Source organism: Ornithodoros turicata, chromosome 4 (genome assembly GCF_037126465.1).
Source record: "Ornithodoros turicata isolate Travis chromosome 4, ASM3712646v1, whole genome shotgun sequence".
NCBI lineage: Eukaryota > Metazoa > Arthropoda > Arachnida > Ixodida > Argasidae > Ornithodoros > Ornithodoros turicata.
Genome location: NC_088204.1, coordinates 83,247,439 through 83,271,803, shown reverse-complemented (window position 1 = coordinate 83,271,803; position 24,365 = coordinate 83,247,439). Strand labels below are relative to the sequence as shown.

The window sequence follows — 24,365 nt, the reverse complement described above, 5'->3', positions numbered from 1 at the left end:
CCAGCTGTTCAATGACGCACTCTTCAGAATGAGGTGGTGGTGGTGGTGAGGAACTTCACCACACAGCACGCTCTTAGCCAACCGTGATTTCTTGAAAACGGAAGGAGGAGCCTGTGTTGAACCATTATGCACAATAATGGACACAAACAACAACATATATATTCTGGTGATGAAGTGGGGAGGTCTTCCACTCTAGGAGTGGAACGCTACCCCATAGCTAGGGGTCTAATATGAGTGGTGACAATGATGAGTGATGACGATGAAAGATGACGGGAATGATCGGAGCGGCGATGGCGACGCTGAACGTGATCGTGATGGTGAGAATGTCTGAGAGCGCTGCTGGGGGTCATAATGAGTCCTTTAAGCCTGTCGCCTCAAAGAAGTCAACCACATGACGTAAGGCCGCCCTGGAGTGGGCCGCGGTGTCCCAAGGGCCGAGGATGGTCGACAAGTTCAAGGGGCGGCAGCCAAGGGTGGCAAGCTGTGATTGCAGTGTACGCCTCTCGTTGATATAGGTCCGGCAGCGGAGGAGTATGTGTTCTACGTTGGCCACCACACTTGTTGCACATATAGGGCTACAGCCTAGCTGGTAGCGATAGAACGGAGTGAAGAATGGACACAAAATAATGGGCATAATGTATAGGCTCCACCTCCCGTTTTCAACAAATCAGGGGCGAGAGCGTTGTCGTTCGGGATTATGGTTGGCCAGGAGCGCGCTATGTGGTCAGTGACGCCCCCTAACTTTTTCAACAGTGTACCCCCACAGGGGGTGCCCTTGCAATTTCAGCTTTATAAATATGTCAGTAACGATATGTTAAGCTGTAATGACGTAACTATAATAATGACCCCCCCCCCCCCAATTTTTTCCAACACCCCTCCGCCGTGCTTGGGATTCTGGATAAACTACTGTGTGTGGTGAAGTTCATTTTGAAGAGTGCGCTTCATGCGTGAAAGCACTGAATGACTTAAAAGATTTCTTCAGCACCTTGAGGTTGTTCGCACACAATTTGTAGATCTGCTTACGTCCTAGCTTCCGTGATAATATTTATCCACGTTTTCTCGTCGCATTTTTGTGTCTTCTTTCGTTGTCTCGAGACGCATTGAGCCCGAGCGAAGAACAGACTTTGGGTCAAACGTCTCAGAAGAACCTTTTAAGAAGACGTGTGCGGGACCACAAGGAGGCCGCAAGTCACACTAGGAGCGCAAATCTCGTACAAAGAGCTTTTGTTGCGCTATCTGGACGCAAATAAATTTTAATGGAGCAGCAAAGTTGACCAACATCAGGCATAGTACATTGCACGAAAGAGATTCCAATAAAGTTCTCCCGGCCGGCACAACGTGTATGGCGAGAGCACTTTCTTTCTTACATACGGGCGGAGCTTGCCATTTTCTCCTTTCCCAACGCTATGTGAGCCTGGTTTTTCACCCCGCTATGGGGAAGACTTTTCTTCTGGGAATGTAAAGGGAAAGTGTGTCTCTCAACCAAAAGTTCCGCATCACTCAACAGGTATGTCGTTATTTTTTCATAGTTTGCCGGATGTTTAATCGAGCACCGTTTCATTTAATCGTTTTGTGTGTGTGTGTTCCCCCAGGAGCATTCAGTTCGTCAGCGATCTATTAAGATACCTCATGAAAAGGGATTATTGCAGCAGGTTTCCCTCGCGTGTCCACAAAAGTAATTAGCATCATGACAACATCCCTCCGGGCTTGTTAGTGACAGACTTTCATAACGTAAAACAGGACGAACACAAGACACGCTCACTTTGAACAGCTTTACTGACATGTTTTACGTGTTATACATATGTTATACATTACTTACATGTACTTTCCTTCCATGTGGCATGTCAGTAAAGTTGTTGAAAGTGAGCGCTCGATGTTGTGTGTGTTCGTCCTGTTTTTAGCACTTTTACGTTATGGAATCCATCATGAAAGCTGTCCGCGGTGGATGTATCCTTCCGATGTTTTTCGGGGGATTTATGCCAGGATCGTCACTATATGACGAAAATGACCAATTTTTTTTATATACATGCTCCGACCTGGAATGTACGCGACGCGAATCTTATAGGACGAAAAGGCGACATGGCGGAATTTTCTCTGGTACATGGTACTCTGTTACTTTGCATATAGGTAGTTCTCCTACTTGGTCTCGAACGTAGACAACGTCCGCATTGGATAGAAAGTGTGTAAACGAAACTATGCTTGTTGTATCTCGAGCATGTGTTGTTGAAAGCTTCATTATGAAGATGGATATTAAATCGTGCGTCAATTGAGAAAGAATCTCTGTAGAGAACACAATCGTCCTCTGTCACTTAGAACTTGGAAGAATGTCAACTTACGGGATGTCACCAATTGAGTCACTGGTCTTATCCCCCTCACACAAAAACATTCCTTTCCTTTTATCTTCACAACAATTATATTTTCACGATCAAGTGGGGAGGTTTTCTAATCTAGGAGTGGAACGCTACCCCACGATGATCGGAGTCGATTTGTCTCCACAATTCACCTAAGAAATAATTGGAATGTTTTTCAAATAATATTTTGTCACAAACAAACGAGGTGAAAACAACAACAACGGGTCTCTTGTTGCAGATAACTGGAAGGAAGGATAATGTCGGATTCGTCTATCGGTGAAGCCGTTAGCCGAGTACTCCAAGGTTACGACTGGACTCTGGTGCCAACTCCGGTCAACAAACAATGCTCGTCAGAGAAGAAGCACGTTAAGAGACCTATGAATGCTTTCATGGTCTGGGCTCAGGCAGCCAGAAGAAAGTTGGCCGATCAGTATCCTCATCTCCATAATGCGGAACTCAGCAAGACGTTGGGAAAATTGTGGAAGTAAGTCAAAATTCAATTCCTTGTTCATTTTTAATGCTTGACGCTTTCGCTTTACGTGCGAATCAAATGTACACTCTTAAAAGTGAACTTGACCACATAGCACGCTCTTAGCCAACCATTATCTCGAATGATATCGCTATGTGCCCTGATTTGTTCAAAGCGGTAGGCGTACGCCTTTTCTGTGACACTTATGCGGTTCATAATTGTCACAAAAAGGGCGTACGCCTCCCGTTTTCAACAAATCAGGGCAGATAACATATCATTCGAGATGATGGTTGGCTAGGAGCGTGCTCTGCGGTCAAGTTCATTTTAAGAGTGTTCCACAAAGCATTCCACACGAAGCGATCCAATCGCGTGGCTCGACCACCACGGATCTTGATACCTTTTTTTTTGTTTTTACTGGTTGACACCTGAGAGAAGCCATCGCCCACAAAATATTCTTGCCGATTTCAGAGGCATTTTCACGTTAGGTGGCGCTAAACATGTGGGGTGCATTTGAATGCTTCTCGTAGGAAAACGGCTAAATGTATTTTAGGTCTGGAAACGTCAGAGTGGTCGTAAAGGAATGCTCTTTCATTCTGTATGAAGAAACTCTCATGTTGACGTGTCTTTCGTACCGTATCAACGTTTTAGCGGTACGTTAGCTTTTTTTTTTGTTTATAGTTTCGCCGTACTTGAAGCAATGCGCCGTTTGCGACCTCTACGCTCTTAAAAATGAACTTGGGCGTGTATAGCACTCTCCTTGAAAACCATCACCCCCGAATGACATCGTCATCTCCCACAATTTGCTGAAAAGGGAGTTGTACACCTCCCCCGTTTTAAACAAATCGGGGACAGAACGGTGTCGATAAAGTTCATTTTTAAGAGCCCGCCTGAGTGTGGCCAACTACGGCAAGCAGTTCCACCACCATCATCATCATTTTTAAAAGTGTACGACACAAAGTTGCCCGTAATTTTAAATTTTAATTTTCTGAAAAACCGTGAGAGCAACCGGGACGAAAATTGTCACATAAGACTATATGGTACCTTTAACGGGAAGGCAGTTAAAAGACCATTGGAATCTGACAAGAATATGCCTTTTTACAGTATCATTGTTTTGACTCGAATTATTTCACATTCTAAGAAAAAAGGGTGTAATGTGGTGGTAAGAGCAATTATCATATATCCAAATTGCTACAAAAAGGCGTACGCCCCCCTCGTCCATCGAATCAGAAGCGGTAACCCGATCATTCGTAGGTAGCAGTTAGAACTTTTCAACCTTTTAGGCACACCATATACCAACAACTATTACCTCCTAAAAGGTATAACTGCTCCACCCCTTTTTCTGAGAGCGCATGTTGGTTGGACGAATGTAAAAAGAGGAATGAGCCTTGTGGTTTCCTCAAAGTTATGCCGTAAAAAACGGCATCCATATCAACCGAGCCTAGTTCTACGTCCAAAGGGGCAAGAGAACTGAAAGACCCCTGAATAAAAACCGTTTTTACGATGACATTGTTTTGACATATTTCTTCGATTTATTTCAAGTTAAATGGACAAATATAAAAAGAGGAATGAGCCTTGTGGTTTCCTCAAAGTTATGCCGTAAAAAACGGCATCCACATGAACCGAGCCTAGTTCTACGTCCAAAGGGGTAAGAGAACTGAAAGACCCTTTACTAAAAAGCGTTTTTACGCTGCCATTGTTTTGACACTTTTCCTCGAATTATTTCAAGTTGGATGGACAAATATAAAAACAGGAATGAGCCTTGTGGTTTCCTCAAAGTTATGCCGTAAAAAACGGCATCCACATGAACCGAGCCTAGTTCTACGTCCAAAGGGGTAAGAGAACTGAAAGACCTCTTAATAAAAACCGTTTTTACGATGTCATTGTTTTGACACTTTTCCTCGAATTATTTCAAGTTGGATGGACGAATATGAAAAGAGAAATGAGCGTTGTGGTTCCGTCACAGTCATGTTGTAAAAAACGGCATCCACATGAACCTAGCCTAGTTTTACGTCCAAAGAGGTAAGAGAACTGAAAGACCTCTTAATAAAAACCGTTTTTACGATGTCATTGTTTTGACACTTTTCCTCGAATTATTTCAAGTTGGATGGACGAATATGAAAAGAGAAATGAGCGTTGTGGTTCCGTCACAGTTATGTCGTAAAAAACGGCATCCACATGAACTGAGCCTAGTTTTACGTCCAAAAAGGTAAGAGAACTGAAAGACCTCTTAATAAAAACCGTTTTTACGATGTCATTGTTTTGACACTTTTCCTCGAATTATTTCAAGTTGGATGGACGAATATGAAAAGAGAAATGAGCGTTGTGGTTCCGTCACAGTCATGTCGTAAAAAACGGCATCCACATGAACTGAGCCTAGTTTTACGTCCAAAGAGGTAAGAGAACTGAAAGACCTCTTAATAAAAACCGTTTTTACGATGTCATTGTTTTGACACTTTTCCTCGAATTATTTCAAGTTGGATGGACGAATATGAAAAGAGAAATGAGCGTTGTGGTTCCCTCAAAGTTATGCCGTAAAAAACGGCATCCACATGAACCGAGCCTAGTTTTACGTCCAAAGGGGTAAGAGAACTGAAAGACCTCTTAATAAAAACCGTTTTTACGATGTCATTGTTTTGACATCTTTCTCCGGTTTATTTCAAGTTGGATGGACAAATATAAAAAGAGGAATGAGCCTTGTGGTTTCCTGAAAGTTATGCCGTAAAAAACGGCATCCACATGAACCGAGCCTAGTTTTACGTCCAAAGAGGTAAGAGAACTGAAAGACCTCTTAATAAAAACCGTTTTTACGATGTCATTGTTTTGACACTTTTCCTCGAATTATTTCAAGTTGGATGGACGAATATGAAAAGAGAAATGAGCGTTGTGGTTCCCTCAAAGTTATGCCGTAAAAAACGGCATCCACATGAACCGAGCCTAGTTTTACGTCCAAAGGGGTAAGAGAACTGAAAGACCTCTTAATAAAAACCGTTTTTACGATGTCATTGTTTTGACATCTTTCTCCGGTTTATTTCAAGTTGGATGGACAAATATAAAAAGAGGAATGAGCCTTGTGGTTTCCTGAAAGTTATGCCGTAAAAAACGGCATCCACATGAACCGAGCCTAGTTTTACGTCCAAAGAGGTAAGAGAACTGAAAGACCTCTTAATAAAAACCGTTTTTACGATGTCATTGTTTTGACACTTTTCCTCGAATTATTTCAAGTTGGATGGACGAATATGAAAAGAGAAATGAGCGTTGTGGTTCCCTCAAAGTTATGCCGTAAAAAACGGCATCCACATGAACCGAGCCTAGTTTTACGTCCAAAGGGGTAAGAGAACTGAAAGACCTCTTAATAAAAACCGTTTTCACGATGTCATTGTTTTGACACTTTTCCTCGAATTATTTGAAGTTGGATGGACGAATATGAAAAGAGAAATGAGCGTTGTGGTTCCGTCAAAGTTATGCCGTAAAAAAACGGCATCCATATGAACCGAGCCTAGTTTTACGTCCAAAGGGGTAAGACCCTACTAAAGAGCCTTTTTACGCTATCATTGTTTTGCCTCCTTTCCTAGAAGTATTTCAAATTGAATAGGCGAATATGGAAAGAGAAACGGGCCTTGTGGTACCGTCAAAGTCATGTCGTAAAAAACGGCATCCATATGAACCGAGCCTAGTTTTACGTCCAAAGGGGTAAGAGAACTGAAAGACCCCTTAATAAAAACCGTTTTTACGATGTCATTATTTTGATACCTTTCTTCGAATTATTTCAAGTTGGATGGACGAATATGAAAAGAGAAATGAGCGGTGTGGTACCGTCAAAGTCATGTCGTAAAAAACGGCATCCATATGAACCGAGCCTAGTTTTACGTCCAAAGGGGTACGAGAACTGAAAGACCTCTTAATAAAAACCGTTTTTACGATGTCATTGTTTTGACATCTTTCTCCGGCTTATTTCAAGTTGGATGGACAAATATAAAAAGAGGAATGAGCCTTGTGGTTTCCTGAAAGTTATGCCGTAAAAAACGGCATCCACATGAACCGAGCCTACACTCTTAAAAATGAACTTCACCGCATAGCACGCCCCTAGCCAACCATAATCTCGAATGATATCGTTATCTGCCCTGATTTGTTGAAAACGGTAGGCGTACGCCTTTTTTGTGACAATTATGAACAGCATAAGTGTCACAAAAAAGGCGTACGCCTCCCGTTTTCAACAAATCAGGGCAGATAACGATATCATTCGAGATTATGGTTGGCTAGGAGCGTGCTATGCGGAGAAGTTCATTTTTAAGAGTGTAGTTTTACGTCCAAAGGGGTAAGAGAACTGAAAGACCTCTTAATAAAAACCGTTTTCACGATATCATTATTTTCATACCTTTCTTCGTATTATTTCAAGTTGGATGAACGAATATGAAAAGAGAAATGAGCGGTGTGGTTCCGTCAAAGTCATGTCGTAAAAAATGGCATCCATATGAACCGAGCCTAGTTTTACGTCCAAAGGGGTACGAGAACTGAAAGACCCCTTAATAAAAACCGTTTTTACGATGTCATTATTTTCATACATTTCTTCGAATTATTTCAAGTTGGATGAACGAATATGAAAAGAGAAATGAGCCTTGTGGTTCCCTCAAAGTTATGCCGTAAAAAAACGGCATCCATATGAACCGAGCCTAGTTTTACGTCCAAAGGGGTAAGAGAACTGTAAGACCCTTTACTAAAAAGCGTTTGTACGCTGCCATTGTTTTGACACTTTTCCTCGAATTATTTCAAGTTGGATGGACGAATATGAAAAGAGAAATGACCGTTGTGGTTCCGTCAAAGTCATGTCGTAAAACACGGCATCCATATGAACCGAGCCTAGTTTTACGTCCAAAGGGGTAAGATAACTGAAAGACCCCTTAATAAAAACCGTTTTTACGATGTCATTATTTTGATACCTTTCTTCGAATTATTTCAAGTTGGATGGACGAATATGAAAAGAGAAATGAGCGTTGTGGTTCCGTCAAAGTCATGTCGTAAAAAACGGCATCCATATGAACCGAGCCTAGTTTTACGTCCAAAGGGGTAAGAGAACTGAAAGACCCCTTAATAAAAACCGTTTTTACGATGTCATTATTTTGATACCTTTCTTCGAATTATTTCAAGTTGGATGGACGAATATGAAAAGAGAAATGAGCGTTGTGGTTCCGTCACAGTTATGTCGTAAAAAACGGCATCCACATGAACTGAGCCTAGTTTTACGTCCAAAAAGGTAAGAGAACTGAAAGACCTCTTAATAAAAACCGTTTTTACGATGTCATTGTTTTGACACTTTTCCTCGAATTATTTCAAGTTGGATGGACGAATATGAAAAGAGAAATGAGCGTTGTGGTTCCGTCACAGTCATGTCGTAAAAAACGGCATCCACATGAACTGAGCCTAGTTTTACGTCCAAAGAGGTAAGAGAACTGAAAGACCTCTTAATAAAAACCGTTTTTACGATGTCATTGTTTTGACACTTTTCCTCGAATTATTTCAAGTTCGATGGACGAATATGAAAAGAGAAATGAGCGTTGTGGTTCCGTCAAAGTCATGTCGTAAAAAACGGCATCCATATGAACCGAGCCTAGTTTTACGTCCAAAGGGGTAAGAGAACTGAAAGACCCCTTAATAAAAACCGTTTTTACGATGTCATTATTTTGATACCTTTCTTCGAATTATTTCAAGTTGGATGGACGAATATGAAAAGAGAAATGAGCGTTGTGGTTCCCTCAAAGTCATGTCGTAAAAAACGGCATCCATATGAACCGAGCCTAGTTTTACGTCCAAAGGGGTAAGATAACTGAAAGACCCCTTAATAAAAACCGTTTTTACGATGTCATTATTTTGATACCTTTCTTCGAATTATTTCAAGTTGGATGGACGAATATGAAAAGAGAAATGAGCGTTGTGGTTCCCTCAAAGTCATGTCGTAAAAAACGGCATCCATATGAACCGAGCCTAGTTTTACGTCCAAAGGGGTAAGAGAACTGAAAGACCCCTTAATAAAAACCGTTTTTACGATGTCATTATTTTGATACCTTTCTTCGAATTATTTCAAGTTGGATGGACGAATATGAAAAGAGAAATGAGCGTTGTGGTTCCGTCAAAGTCATGTCGTAAAAAACGGCATCCATATGAACCGAGCCTAGTTTTACGTCCAAAGGGGTAAGATAACTGAAATACCCCTTAATAAAAAAACGTTTTAACGATGTCATTATTTTGACACCTTTCTTCGAATTATTTCAAGTTGGATGGACGAATATGAAAAGAGAAATGAGCCTTGTGGTTCCCTCAAAGTTATGCCGTAAAAAACGGCATCCATATGAACCGAGCCTAGTTTTAGGTCCAAAGGGGTAAGAGAACTGAAAGACCCCTTAATAAAAAAAACGTTTTAACGATGTCATTATTTTGACACCTTTCTTCGAATTATTTCAAGTTGGATGGACGAATATGAAAAGAGAAATGAGCCTTGTGGTTCCCTCAAAGTTATGCCGTAAAAAACGGCATCCATATGAACCGAGCCTAGTTTTAGGTCCAAAGGGGTAAGAGAACCGAAAGACCCCTTAATAAAAAAACGTTTTAACGATGTCATTATTTTGACACCTTTCTTCGAATTATTTCAAGTTGGATGGACGAATATGAAAAGAGAAATGAGCCTTGTGGTTCCCTCAAAGTTATGCCGTAAAAAACGGCATCCATATGAACCGAGCCTAGTTTTAGGTCCAAAGGGGTAAGAGAACTGAAAGACCCCTTAATAAAAAAACGTTTTAACGATGTCATTATTTTGACACATTTCTTCGAATTATTTCAAGTTGGATGGGACGAATATGAAAAGAGAAATGAGCCTTGTGGTTCCCTCAAAGTTATGCCGTAAAAAAAACGGCATCCATATGAACCGAGCCTAGTTTTACGTCCAAAGGGGTAAGATAACTGAAATACCCCTTAATAAAAAAACGTTTTAACGATGTCATTATTTTGACACCTTTCTTCGAATTATTTCAAGTTGGATGGACGAATATGAAAAGAGAAATGAGCCTTGTGGTTCCCTCAAAGTTATGCCGTAAAAAACGGCATCCATATGAACCGAGCCTAGTTTTAGGTCCAAAGGGGTAAGAGAACTGAAAGACCCCTTAATAAAAAAACGTTTTAACGATGTCATTATTTTGACACCTTTCTTCGAATTATTTCAAGTTGGATGGACGAATATGAAAAGAGAAATGAGCCTTGTGGTTCCCTCAAAGTTATGCCGTAAAAAACGGCATCCATATGAACCGAGCCTAGTTTTAGGTCCAAAGGGGTAAGAGAACCGAAAGACCCCTTAATAAAAAAACGTTTTAACGATGTCATTATTTTGACACCTTTCTTCGAATTATTTCAAGTTGGATGGACGAATATGAAAAGAGAAATGAGCCTTGTGGTTCCCTCAAAGTTATGCCGTAAAAAACGGCATCCATATGAACCGAGCCTAGTTTTAGGTCCAAAGGGGTAAGAGAACTGAAAGACCCCTTAATAAAAAAACGTTTTAACGATGTCATTATTTTGACACCTTTCTTCGAATTATTTCAAGTTGGATGGGACGAATATGAAAAGAGAAATGAGCCTTGTGGTTCCCTCAAAGTTATGCCGTAAAAAAAACGGCATCCATATGAACCGAGCCTAGTTTTACGTCCAAAGGGGTAAGAGAACTGAAAGACCCCTTAATAAAAAAACGTTTTAACGATGTCATTATTTTGACACCTTTCTTCGAATTATTTCAAGTTGGATGGACGAATATGAAAAGAGAAATGAGCCTTGTGGTTCCCTCAAAGTCATGTCGCAAAAAACGGCATCCATATGAACCGAGCCTAGTTTTACGTCCAAAGGGGTAAGAGAACTGAAAGACCCCTTAATAAAAAAACGTTTTAACGATGTCATTATTTTGACACCTTTCTTCGAATTATTTCAAGTTGGATGGACGAATATGAAAAGAGAAATGAGCCTTGTGGTTCCCTCAAAGTCATGTCGCAAAAAACGGCATCCATATGAACCGAGCCTAGTTTTACGTCCAAAGGGGTAAGAGAACTGAAAGACCCCTTAATAAAAACCGTTTTTACGATGTCTTTATTTTGTTACTTTTCTTCGAATTATTTCAAGTTGGATGGACGAATATGAAAAGAGAAATGAGCCTTGTGGTTCCCTCAAAGTTATGCCGTAAAAAAACGGCATCCATATGAACCGAACCTAGTTTTACGTCGAAAGGGGTAAGAGAACTGAAAGACCCTTTACTAAAAAGCGTTTGTACGCTGCCATTGTTTTGACACTTTTCCTCGAATTATTTCAAGTTGGATGGACGAATATGAAAAGAGAAATGAGCCTTGTGGTTCCCTCAAAGTTATGCCGTAAAAAAACGGCATCCATATGAACCGAACCTAGTTTTACGTCGAAAGGGGTAAGAGAACTGAAAGACCCTTTACTAAAAAGCGTTTGTACGCTGCCATTGTTTTGACACTTTTCCTCGAATTATTTCAAGTTGGATGGACGAATATGAAAAGAGAAATGAGCCTTGTGGTTCCCTCAAAGTTATGCCGTAAAAAAACGGCATCCATATGAACCGAACCTAGTTTTACGTCCAAAGGGGTAAGACCCTACTAAAGAGCCTTTTTACGCTATCATTGTTTTGCCTCCTTTCCTAGAATTATTTCTAATTGAATAGGCGAATATGAAAAGAGAAACGGACCTTGTGGTACCGTCAAAGTTATGCCGGATAGACGTAAAAAACGGCATTCATATGAACCAAGCCTAGCAATACGGTCAAAGCACTAAGAGCAAATGGACGTCAGTCGGGCTTCACTCGAGAAATTCCAACTTCCAACTGGAAGTGTCGTCTGTAACCTACAGCACGTAAAAATTATTTTTTCCCAATGCACTTACGTGAACCACAAATGTCCTTTTAAAGGGGCACTAAAATGCAAAAACAACTTGCTCTCAAATGAAAGTCCATGTTTCAATTAGCACGATGCAAGCAAAATTATGGCGAATTCGGGTGGTCATTTCGGAGCAACTTTTTTTGCCAGATCTCGAGCAGTCATGTTCGCTTGGTCAAAATGAAGCAAATCCCGCATGTTCGCGTGGCGCTTTCCGAGCGCTCGGAATTTCCTAGCTAGCACTTTTTTTGCCCGGCCTCAAAACGATCGAGTAGCAGATTGTTCAACTGTACCCGGTGTCGTCACATCCGCACTGCAACGGTGGCGAGTGCCCTCATTGGCCCGCATATTGAAATCACGTGGTTTAGCAGACGACAGAACTCGAAGACTTGCGACCCCGACGCCCCTAGCGTGATCCAAGTACCTAAAACCGCTAGATTCCTAGCAATCATGTTCGGGTGGCAACGGTCACGTGATCCAGCTCGGTCGCCGACCTAGCAATTTCCGAGCGCTCGGCCGTTTTGCTACGAAATGACCACCCGAATTCGCTCACAGAGCGCTACCGTTTAGAACAAAAACGCAATGAAAACGGAGACGTCTTTGGCGGCAACGAATGGCATCCAACGAGCATGTGGATTTAGAGCGGAGCCGGTCATATATTTCAATACCAATTCACTGAATTATAGCTGAAATGTTCCAACAGCAACGTCAGTCCGCTTCGCAACGCGCACTATGTTTTTCGCCGCTCCATGACGGGGCACGCATTCAAAACACCGATGCACGAGCTCAAACGACGTTCACTGCTTAGAGGCGAAGCAAGAAAGAGTCCGGTATAATTTCCATTGTAACTCCGTAACGGAATCAAAGTTTTCAATTATGATAACGAGCACGAAATTAACAAAGCGTGTAACATAATTTCAAGTCAACTTGTTTTTGCATTTTAGTGTCCCTTTAATAGTCCCTCAAGTCACACGCAGTTTTCTTTTTGAAAAACTGTCAAGTAGACCAGTAAAGTGTACCGTAAGAAGTAATTCACCCACAATTTCGCAAAAATTGAATTGAAAGCACCGTGCGCAACGGGGGTGGAGAGCACTGCCCTACACGGTCCGCGGTCGCCGTCGTCAGCTGTTCAGGGCACACACTGTCGGGACAATGAAATCTTGCATGCGCACTTACAAAAGGAGACAGACGCTGACCTGCACTGACCGTTCCCCTTGTTACAGCCCGGGAGTGAACTGTTTGCTTCCGTTTTCCAAGATCAAAACCTTTTGCCAAATTGTGTCTTTCGTGTCTGTACTTCTTTAATAGTTCCTCAAGTGTTACATGAACGCCTGACACAACTTTTCCGCACTCAGGATCTCCACCTTCATAAAAATTTCCCTTTAATAACGTATGTAATGTAATGTGTATGTAAAAGCATGTAATAACTTATGCGGGAGCACGTGGGAGCTCAAGTTGAAAAAGTGCTAGAATGTATGATATTCGATTACCGTCATTACGAAATGGCCGGTCTTTCCGTATTGGCGAAATATTTTTAGATTGTGTTCCTTACTCTTTTAATGTGAAATAAAGAGCCGCATAAATAAATAAAGCCCTCGTTTATTAAACGGGATACGACGACAGCCGCATGTTAAAACACGTTATATGTAGTATAAAGGAGAAGATGCCTCATAACTACTAGCTTTCCATGCATGCAACAGCGCCGCTGTTTCCAAGGGCAAAACCCCTAAAAAGTCGAGGCGCTTGATCTTCACGAATGACCAATGAAAGAAGTCGCACTCCATAAGTTTCTCCATGGAACCCACGTGACAGCCCCTGTCTGGCTATTGTCCAGGGCACTTGTACCTCCTCTCTCATAACTCTGCTGCCACACGAGTGGAGTCCATAAACAAAAATGGAGGATCGAATTTCTCGAGCGGAATGTTGATGCCAGTCAGATCGGCGTCAGGAGAGAAGGCACAACGTGTCGCTTAAGAGCCAAAATTCTTATCATATAAAATGAGTCACAGCGTCGTCGTTCTTGTTGGAACGCAGCGAGAAAGAGCACCTTCGAACCTATAAAGTCCAACAATTGGCGCCGTTTCTTCTTCTGATGGCAGTCCTTCCCTACGTACACTAAGTCACTATGGCACGGATCCCGCGTCGACATTTTATTCCTAAGAAGGGCTTTCGTTTCAAAATACGTCTTTCAAGAGACTGAGCCTCGAGTGATTTAACATACACATTCCGGGCAGGTTCCATGTCATCGCGCGTAACCCTAAAAATGCTGAGATTGTCCTCTCCATGCGTTGTCTCGATAGCCTCGCAGTAAAACAAGTACTTCTTCAATAGAGGCCCCGTACTGCTGATGACTCCTAAAGATAGCTGTTAACTTACCCCCTGACTTTTTTTCACAGCTCCCACCACAGTTACACATAAGGTGTGTTGGTGTGGGTAGGACTGAGGATAATTTCGACCAACTGGGCTTCTTTTGACATTGCTATCATCCTGAGCCGGGATCAAACCCGCGATGTTGAGCTCAGCTTCTGTGGGTGATGATTTGGATTATGCGATGCACTGAGCCAGTCTCCGAGCCACCATGTCGAAGAATTTACACTCCCAAAATACATCTTTGGCTTTGAATGCTGAAGGGAATATGTCGGCAGAATGACGTCTCCTGTGACGCGTGAACAAGAAGGCTGTGCTTCCAACGGTGCTGTAACAACTGCTCCCATGTACAATACGATAATTGTTGAGAAGGGACGATCAATTAAAGTAAGTTAAAGTAAGTTCTCGTTAGAAAAACGACGCTGAGTAGATGTGGAACCCCTCCGCCGGTCTCGGTAGCTCAGCCGGCAGGGGTTGTCACTTTTTCTCTTCTTGGAGACGCGAAATTTGGCTTAAAAAGTCGCTAAATCTAGCCAAATTGGGGCAAAAACCCGTTAAAAATCGCAAAGTTTAAACTAGGCGCGTAGTTATACCAAAAAATTACTGTAATTGGCAACTTTAGCGAATTATCTATCTTCCCAACAGTCTGATTAACATGAAAGATGAAAGTCACTGAAAAGGTTGGCCAGCTGTAGGGACCGAACCCACATCCTCTGGATTACCGGTCCAGGGCTCTACCAATTCAGATAAGCTAACACGCCTCTCCAGCGACGTTCGGGGTGCGTCATCTGAAGGGACGACAAACCAGCCACTCACTCTCACTCACCCTCCTTTCACTCTTACATTTTTTCTCACTCATACACACATTCATACGACGGAAATCGACGCAAGCGGCACCTGTTGAACAAGAAGGAAACTGATGTTCTGAGACTGGAACAACATAGAAGGGACATATACAAACAAAGCCTCAAATTGCCTAAGAAATCAACGATGAGTTCGATCCCTACAGCTGGCTAACCTTTTCAGTGACTTTCATCTTTCATCGTTGATTTCTTAGGCAATTTGAGGCTTTGTTTGTATCTGTCCCTTCCCTTCTATGTTGTTCCAGCCTCAGAACATCAGTTTCCCTCCTGATTAACATCTTTGGGGCAAAGGAAGCTTTTCTGACTGCATACAATGTTCTCAGAATGGTGCAACAGTTTTGCCTTCTTATACGGTTAGTGGCGCACTCACTCACTTTGAAACCTCATATAGTAAGACGAGAAGAAAAGGGGGAGACTGGATGAGAGAAAAAGAATGGGCGATTATGAATTCAACGAGTGTCAAATAGGGGATTGTAAACACGTAAGAAAGAGTCATAAATGAGAGCAAGGACTGCTGCGCCCCCTATTGCGCAAATGGATCTGTGTGCTCGCCATTCTTTGTTGTTCCGATGATGGTCCGAAACGTCAAGCGAGCCTATATTGTTTTTAAGTGTTGCGTACACTTGTGTGTTGAATACTTTTTAGTAAAGAAACAGCAAGGACTGGAAGCTCATTCCCAAAGGCTCCTTCACCTCTTTGTATCTGTGTATGTATGCATGTGTGTGAAATTGGAAAATAAAGAAAGGAAGTAAACTGCAATCTCGTAGCATGCGGAATTTGATGCAGAACCAGGTATTAATGGAGAATATCGCCACCTGGGTCGTGGCCCGCTACCCCAATGCCGACGGGATTGCATAGGGGATGAGGAGGGTGGCAGAGCAAGGCCGCACATCGGGATTAAAGGATATGACAACAAATACGTAATGATGATGTAGGGGGATGTTTCTAAAGGACAAGGAGGCCGTGTCTCCAAGAAAATACAGGAAAATCATTTGTAGGGCAGGACGGTGTTGCAGGATGTCGGTCCAGGGCCCAAGGACTGTCGCCAAAGTGATTGGCTTCAGTCAGTTTCGCAACCTTTCTGGTTGAACCGGTTTTCTTTCTCTTTTTTTTTATATAAATATTTTTTATATATATCTTTATTTTAATCTTTGGAATAGCAAGCCGGCATCAGCCTGGCTGACATCTCCTCGTTTCTCTTTTCTTCCTATTAAACGTATATCCCTCCTCCCCCCTGAAGAGGACACAGTCCACGATCACGTGCTGGATATCTACTAGCACGGCACACGTGGAGCATAACATGGTGTCAGAGTGACCGAGCCTGACGTATTTAAAGACCGAGGCGGAGCCTGGACGAAAAAGTTTGGGAATTTGAGGGATAAATCGGGATCTCTCATGAGGCGGAACATCTTCACACCATTGTAGATGAGCTTTACCATATCGGCAAGGATACCCTTTGGAGAGCATAATAGATATATTGTTGATTGGGACTCCGCGTCTGTAGACGAGCCACCTTTTCCTCTCCAGTCGACACCACACGTACACGTGCAGCGGAGAACTCGCTGATACCTTGCTTCTTGGATCAGCACACATCAATTTTGCTAGCTTGAGCGGTTTCAAGTAGCGTACAAAACTAGAAGCGTTTAATTTCAGTCGTTTCTTGTTTCCAGTTCTCTCAGACCGAAGCCATGAATGCTTTCAATACTGTACGAACCAATTTTTGCAATTTTTTTCACATTTTCACCGTCGCTAAAAATCTCGTGATCTGCTGGAGGAACTCTCGCTGAAAATGTCGATAAACCCAGAATACGAGAAAAGCCGCTGAAGACTGCGCTAATCACATTGATCGCTGAGCTCAAGATTTCAGGTTCAATCCCAACCGAAAACGGTAGCAATGGGGGGTGATAAACATTGCTTCCAGCACTGTGTGTCGGAGACCTCCGGCGCACGTCAAAAGAACCCCATGTGGTCGAACCCTGCGGCACGTCCAGCCACGTGAGCGGAGTGAATTATTATTGATCCCCTCTGACAATATCTCCGTGTGATGAACGACAGTTTGTAGGTAGACCCGCAACAAATATGCAGCTAAAGGAAGAGTCTTGCATCTTGGTCAGGTATATATAACGGGGTTCGTTAGATCAGAAATTAGCGTCGGGTGACGAGTATGTAGTCGTGCCAACTTCTTCAGAGTTTTTCCCGTGACTAAGGGCCCGCTCTCTCCTATGGAGAAGCTTCAAACATCATCATCATCATCATCACTCGACTTCCGGGCTTCTGCCATTTTTGCCCGGACAAGTCGATTCAAAGTATCATTCGTACCTCAGGCAATCACATCCGCGACAAAGAAAACAATCCATTTCATGAAACACGTTGGACGTGCACACGGTCCCATATATTACAACCAAAACTGCGGTCACCCGCAACCGAAGCAACCCTGTCATTTCCTCAACCGAGTCAGTGATTAGGCCTCACGAGACCTAAAATTGCTCCGTCACAGGTCAGGCGGACCAATCATTAGAAAGGTGTTTACGTCTTTTGTGCCCCCCCCCCCCAAAAAAAAGAAGAAAATAAATGGCGCGTAGAAGTTAAGCCTAATCGGGTGGACAATGGTGCGAGATTAGTAGGCGCTGCTTATCTGATTTTGCGCGATTTTTCCGTGCTCTATTGTGCGGATCTTGTTGATACGCGATTTTCGAGTCTCTCCCATAAAATAGCGGAGGTGGAGACACTGTTGCCAGATGTTATCTACTTTTGGGAGAGCCGGGAGATCAAAAAGAGTGGCACGGATCTCCCTCCCTCAAAGAAGGATCTGGTTTAGAGATTTTAATCGGTTGTGTCTAACATTCTTTTGGCAACAATGACAGGTTGTTCACAAAGGAAAAAGAAAACTTTTCTCGGTATATTACACTCACCACATTTGGGACTCAAAAATGAGTCTCTTCTTAACTTGTGATTTTCAATTTACGAAATGTCCTAAAGACACGCGCCTTGAAATGGGTTTCGCGTTTCGGCCGCAGTCTTTTGACGACGAGTGTGCTTCCCATGCTGTAAATTGGGGGTGGCCAGCTCATTTTTGTCCGCGGGCCGCATTGAGCCATGAAGTAACTACTCGGACTGCATAACACGGCTTGGGGAGGCCTGTTTATGATATATAGATTACAACAGAGGACTTAAAACGTGCACATTTGGATTACTTAGCGTTGCTCAGTCACAGGGTCAGCAATCCTTTTTATATGCTGCGTCACGAGGAAACTTATTTTTAACTACTGCGTCAACATCGTGTGAAAGTAATTGCGACGTTGTGGTTTGTTAGAGTTGTGAGCGTAACTTTGACTTATTCAGGTTCATCAGAGAAAACGCAGACATATGTTGTCTCTCGACGTCAAGCCACGAGTTATTGTTATTAGACGTACGTTGTGGACAGGTTTGTCCGCGTCCAACCGTAAGAATAAAATGAAGTCACACCAACTTGAGCGAACTTGCTCACTCGCACTGCAGGTCAATCAGTTCCATTTGGTATTAATCACTCATCAGGAACGTTGTGAACAACTGCGGAAAACGGCGAGCCAAAAAGCTTCGTTTCAAGACACTCGAAGAAGCTTTGCTCGAATTCCCTCGGGAGATCACCGAGCCTGTCCAGTCCGTTTCTGGTGCCGTTGAAGGAACCAATATTAAAAATCAGGCATGTAGGGATTGCTCGGAAATTTTGGTAGGAATGTACTATATAGTAATATTAATGGAGTAAAAATCTAACGCAAGGACAGGTTTAGGGAGTCTTTAGTGCAGACGACGAAAGCAACACAGAGACAGGCAGGGAACGTCCAACTTTCAACATTTAAAGGTTAAAAAAGGTAAAAAAAAGTTGGACCTTCCCTGGTGGGAGTGCTAATGCCTCACAGAGGTGGTCACGACTAACGCTCTGGAGGAAAGTGCGTCCTGGGCCGACTTCTAAGGGAACTGTGCCGACATATGTCCCCGGGAAACACCTCAGACAGCCAAGCCGGGATTTGAACCCGGGTACCTCGACGTGACATGGTCAGCACGCTAACCACTCAGCCACGCGAGCTGGTATGATCCCTGGCTTTCTTCTTTTAGTTAGAGAGTCATCGGCTGTTAGAAACCCGTGGCAACAGTTTTCTATCACTAATTAACGCAAGATAAACTGCAAGAGTACAGAGCCCAATGATAACGACACAACCGTTCATGAAGCTTGAATCTTTTTGCTAGGGGGCCGGCCGCCACTTGGACTCCCCTGGTGTAAATGAATCGATCCCACACTAGGAAGTGCTCACGAAGGCATTGACGACGTAACGAGGGTTTTTAATCGTACCTGGGAGCACCTTTTCAGTCGCTCATTGCTGCGGAGTTTCTAAATAATTGAAATTGATTGTTGAAAGATTTCGTGACAAAACGCAAAGACGCGCTCGCACAAAGAAACACTCGTAAGGCGACGTTTTGTTAACCTGCGGATGATACATTTAGCCCATTTTGTTTTTCAATGTCTATACTCCCGTTCCTTCCGAACCCTCTGGATCTATCACCTCACCCGCCAATGTAAACAAGGCTCGTCGCCATAATCAGAGCCTCACAGCCCTCGAAGGGAAACAAAACCGGAGGGCTCATAACGAAGGACGTAACGAAGAAGACGATGATGACTTTCTTGACATTGCCCTTATTGATTGTGAGATGACGTCCCGCCTCCACGAGCCAGGATCTTTGTGCCCCCACCCGGATTAAAACATCGGGTATTCCTTTCACGCGCACTCCATTCGACTTCCGGCTGCCTGTCGTCGTGTTTTACGTGTCCTGTTGACCCCACACGCTTGTCACGGACATGGCGGCATCACAAAGACTGCGTAAAATATTCCTGGAAACCTTCGTGCGAGCAAACTGTCCGCTAAAATTGTCGCTCGGATTAAAGCGTGTTCGAGATGAGCTTCTCAAAAAACAACTTGTGCTTCTTGACTAATGCGAGTTCAAATACGATAAGAGAAAGTATACGAAGAAACGGAATTTATTCGTAAAAATATTCTAACGAAGAAATGGGACATCCCAATGATGATTCTGTATACAGCGGGGCTGAAATGTTATGACCAAGACTCAACTAGTGAATTTCCCCGCAGGTTACTAAGCGACCAAGAGAAGAAACCATTCATGGAAGAAGCTGAACGGCTGCGTGTTATCCACAAGCGAGATCATCCAGACTACAAGTACCAACCCAGGCGGAAACCAAAGACTTGTGTCCGAACAGACACGTCACGGTAGGGATCTCTCAAGAAAATATTTACAAGCCTCGGTAGTTGTTTGAAAGCGTACACTTGGAAACGAAGGTGCATAACCCTATCTCAAAGTGTGCCATATTCCATAAAAACTGACGTTCTTTGGTAGTAATGATCACCGAATCCGTCCTTCAATTTGCGGTGCAGGTGTAGGACAGCCAATAACCATCAAATCCTTCAATGTCTCGCGAGCACATAGCATTTCACACGGTTTTTAGTGTGCTCACACAACGGGGCAATTTTGAGAAAGATCATTTTCTATATAGTGCGCTCTACCCTGGTGGTGGAACAGACAACATCATTTTGTCGGACAATAGCCGTTCATTGACGTATATATCGAGGCAGAAAATAGTCTCAGGCTTGAAACCTCTATTATCCACAGAGGTCAGGAAAGGGTCAAAATCATCATCTTTGTTTTAAGTGAATTCTTTCGCACGCAGGATATATTTTCTCACAACAAAGAATTTGCTCTAATCGATTCTTAATCGGAAAAGGAAGTTGAGTGGATGGGAACGCTGTGCTTATCTTCCAAAGTGTCGACCGGACAGTACATGCATCTAGGTGAATGAAACAAGAACGAGCGAGTTGGTGTCGCGTCAGCTTCATGATCAAGGTGATGTTTTGCTGGACGGCTTTCCGAACAACTGGGTTTTCTTGGTATCTTAAAAAAAATCATCTCGTGACCCTCATCGGTCCTCGTTTGGTGGACGGTATTTATATCGGCTCGGTGGCCGTCCATCCATTTCATTGATTCATAGTAATATTCCACATGGTGTGGGGGGTGACCACCTCGTGTACAGCACCCGCCTGTCGTCTCTGACCGGCAATCAGAGGGTACATTTTCTTCAACGGCCATGTAGAACATTTTGGTTGGAACTCACCATACAGGGTGCCCCAGAAAATGTGTCATTGAATTATACTACACCCCCTAGAATCATACGGTCAACAGTATTTGTTCTTACTAGGTTTTTGGCACCTCCTGATGTGAATGTCGTGTAAGTAAGTTTAATTATGTAGATTTTTGCCAACTGAAGTCGGAAATTTGCCAAGTATAGGTCATTTTTTACCCCACCAATGTGAAGAGCGTGTCTAATTTACTCAAATTAACGATAATTCACGGGTATATTCAGGAGCTATCCCAGCCAGTCTTTCCTGGAAAAATCTTTCGCAAACGGAGTTTTGAAGAAAAAAAAAAGGGATATTATGTTAGATATAGTTCCTCCTGTGTACATATATATTGCCTAAATGCGTAGGCTCTTGTACCTCTCAAACATTTTATTGGAATAAAGAATATTGTTGCGGTAAATTTACACAATCGACAAATTAACCTTTTTCAGTTGTGTCAGAAAAAGGTGCGTTTCGGGGGGTGGGAGAGGGGTTCGACTCCAGCGCTTCGGCGATAAGCCGATGAACAATTGTCTACACTTGACTGGTGCATTAATTTTTTCTTACCACCGCAGCTCCGCCGGTGAAAAATCTCACGATCATATGTATTTATGGCGGTGGCATCACATCATGGTATGTGTAGTTTGCTACATATTCGTTGACGGACTTTCAGAGCTGCGACTAACAAGACGGGCATCAAGCCAAAGCAAAGCAAGACAGTGAACGTGCCACCTACGCCTCCCACTCCACCGATGACACCCAACAGATCACATCTCCGCACAAAAGAAGGTAATTGATTTTGCGATATTACTAAAGGACTTACATTATAAAGGATGTTCGGAAATTAACTTTTATGGGTTACCTTTGTAGGCAAAAGGGGGTACACGATTAGGAACGATGTATAGGTGCTCCAGTTTGTGGTCGCACGTGCCTGAAAACCCTATTCGAAAGTGTGCCATATTCCATAAAAGTGACGTTCTTTTGGTATTAATGATAACCGATTAAGTCCTTCAACTTGCGGCGCAGGTGTAGGACAGCAAATCGACATGGACCAAATCGGTGAATATTCTGCTGTGGTCAACGAACTCAATCAATATCTTCCCCCAACTGGCACATGGAATTACTCCAACTATGCCCCATTTGGGATGCAGTGTTTCAACTCCGCAGCTGACCATGATGAGCCTCTGACCAACTACTATCCGCCAGATGATCAAAGCCAAGTGAAATACCTCGTGAACAGCGATCTCAAATGGACGTGTACTCACCAAGAGACGGACTACGAAACGGGACTACCAAACGCAGATCTTGGGGGATTCTCCAGATACGACGTTAGGACAGGAATGGATCAATGGTCCTTTGTTTCGTGACTGCTGTTAAACAGTCATCTGCCATCTTGAATCTCGCTATTTAACGACAATTTCGGAACTGTTTCCTTAGTGAACCACACATGAACGTGACCAAGTTGCTGTCGTCACAACACATATTGTTATGACAGCCGGTTCTGCCTTTTGGCAGAGCAATAAATCGTTTTCGTGGACGAGGGTTCGAGCGTTCGTGCGTAAAATAAAACACAAAATGTCGTAAGCCTCTCAAGATGTTGGGATGTAAACCAACAAAGATTTCGTAAATCTTGTCTGGAATCGAATTACAGAATCGGCTTCTGCAAACTCGTTTGGCAAGTCATATCGGAAATGCTTCAATGATACATCGCTGTATAATCTCTCGTTCGAGGAAAATTGCTCAATAGAGGATTATAGAAGTTAGTCGTCATTTCTTAACGCGCCATTATAAATGCGTCAGCGCGAGAAATTACTATGAGCAACGAGGATATTGGTGTTGATCAAATGAAGAGTATATTATTCGTTTCGAGCAACACACGTTGAAAAGAGGGGAAAAAAGAAATTGAGCCAACGGCGTTACGTCGATCTGGCAATAATTATTAAAGCTAGCAAATCTTTCGTTTATTGAAATGTCCTATGTGGGGGCATTAACATAAGGTGACGGAACACATTGGATGTCACCGACAAAAAGCCACGTGGGTACGATTCACCTCCTATCAAAATACGCACACAGAGCTCGGCAAAATGACTCATCACGTTTTCACACTGCGTGGCAGCACCTATGCGATAATCTGCTATCACGTTCACATCACAATGCTCCCACAACTGTATATACGGCTCCGAATGAAATCGTTCTGCGCACGCGCAAGACGCAAGCAGAGCTTTGTGCATTGCCGGAGGTGAACCACCACGCTATGTCTTACGTTACACAAAGGCGACAGCGTACGACTCACTACGAGTCCGCGCACTCACCTTGTCGCTTATGCTCAAATTGCTACTGCACATTCGCACTTGCTTTCCCGAACGTTTTGCACGTTTATTTCGACTTGTTTTTCCTGTCAGAGGCAAGAGTGCCCGCTATAAAGATAACCGACAAGGACCTACCGCCACTTACTCTTATGCAAAACTTTTATTACAGTTTTTCAGTAGGTGATTTTGAGCAGACACTCGTGCGTATGGGTATTGATTTTGCCAAATTGCTCGCGTCACCCGTGTATTTAGTTTTATTTACTTTTTTTTTTCAGCAGCAATTTATTTCGGCAGCAACACATACAACGAATATGTATATTGTAGGAACCTCAACGGATGATTTGGGACCCACTTATCTCTGTGGAGCGAGCCACAAATGACCAAAGCCCACGGGACAATAGATGACGTGAAATGATTCATGATTGTAAGCTGCAACATCACATTTAGCAAAGTGTGTCCCGATTTTTAGGCTATGATAGGATTTCTGGCTCTCGACAAGTAGTTTTTCACACGTTCGGCGTGCAAAATCGGCCTTGATCGGTGGATATTTCGCTCACCACCTATCGGTTTCTTTTGACGGCCACATTTTAAATTTGAACGGACAGGATGTACACAGCGAACGCACTGCTCCAGGGTCCAGCTAAGCCGATTCTTTATCAAATGGGCCTAATTTTAACCTGTGGGCTGGTATAGTTTGACCCTGTGGGATATATTTTACTTGGGATTATTTCATTTCCTCCGTCTATTGTAGTTCAACATGAAGGAAATAAAATTGAGTGATTTCATGCGCGTCCTTTATGCGCAATTCTTGGACATCTGAACTGAAAGAAGGGAGAAACAGACAAAACGGTCGCTAACTTCCAACTAAGTTTATTCAAGAAAAAGAGAAGAAATCACCTTCACACCACATGTGTCACT

The 24,365-nt window shown here is 43.0% G+C and overlaps 1 protein-coding gene across 1 annotated transcript; it reads left to right on the top strand.

The window, feature by feature from the left end:
- The first annotated feature begins 1,458 nt into the window (after positions 1–1,458).
- On the top strand, positions 1,459–22,681 carry LOC135392191 (transcription factor SOX-9-like). The gene is made up of 5 exons (XM_064622891.1): positions 1,459–1,507; positions 2,590–2,835; positions 20,098–20,235; positions 21,812–21,927; positions 22,165–22,681. The coding sequence occupies exons 2-5, from the start codon at positions 2,609–2,611 to the stop codon at positions 22,503–22,505; spliced, it is 822 nt and encodes a 273-aa protein (XP_064478961.1). The 5' UTR covers positions 1,459–1,507; positions 2,590–2,608; the 3' UTR covers positions 22,506–22,681.
- Positions 22,682–24,365: the final 1,684 nt, after the last annotated feature.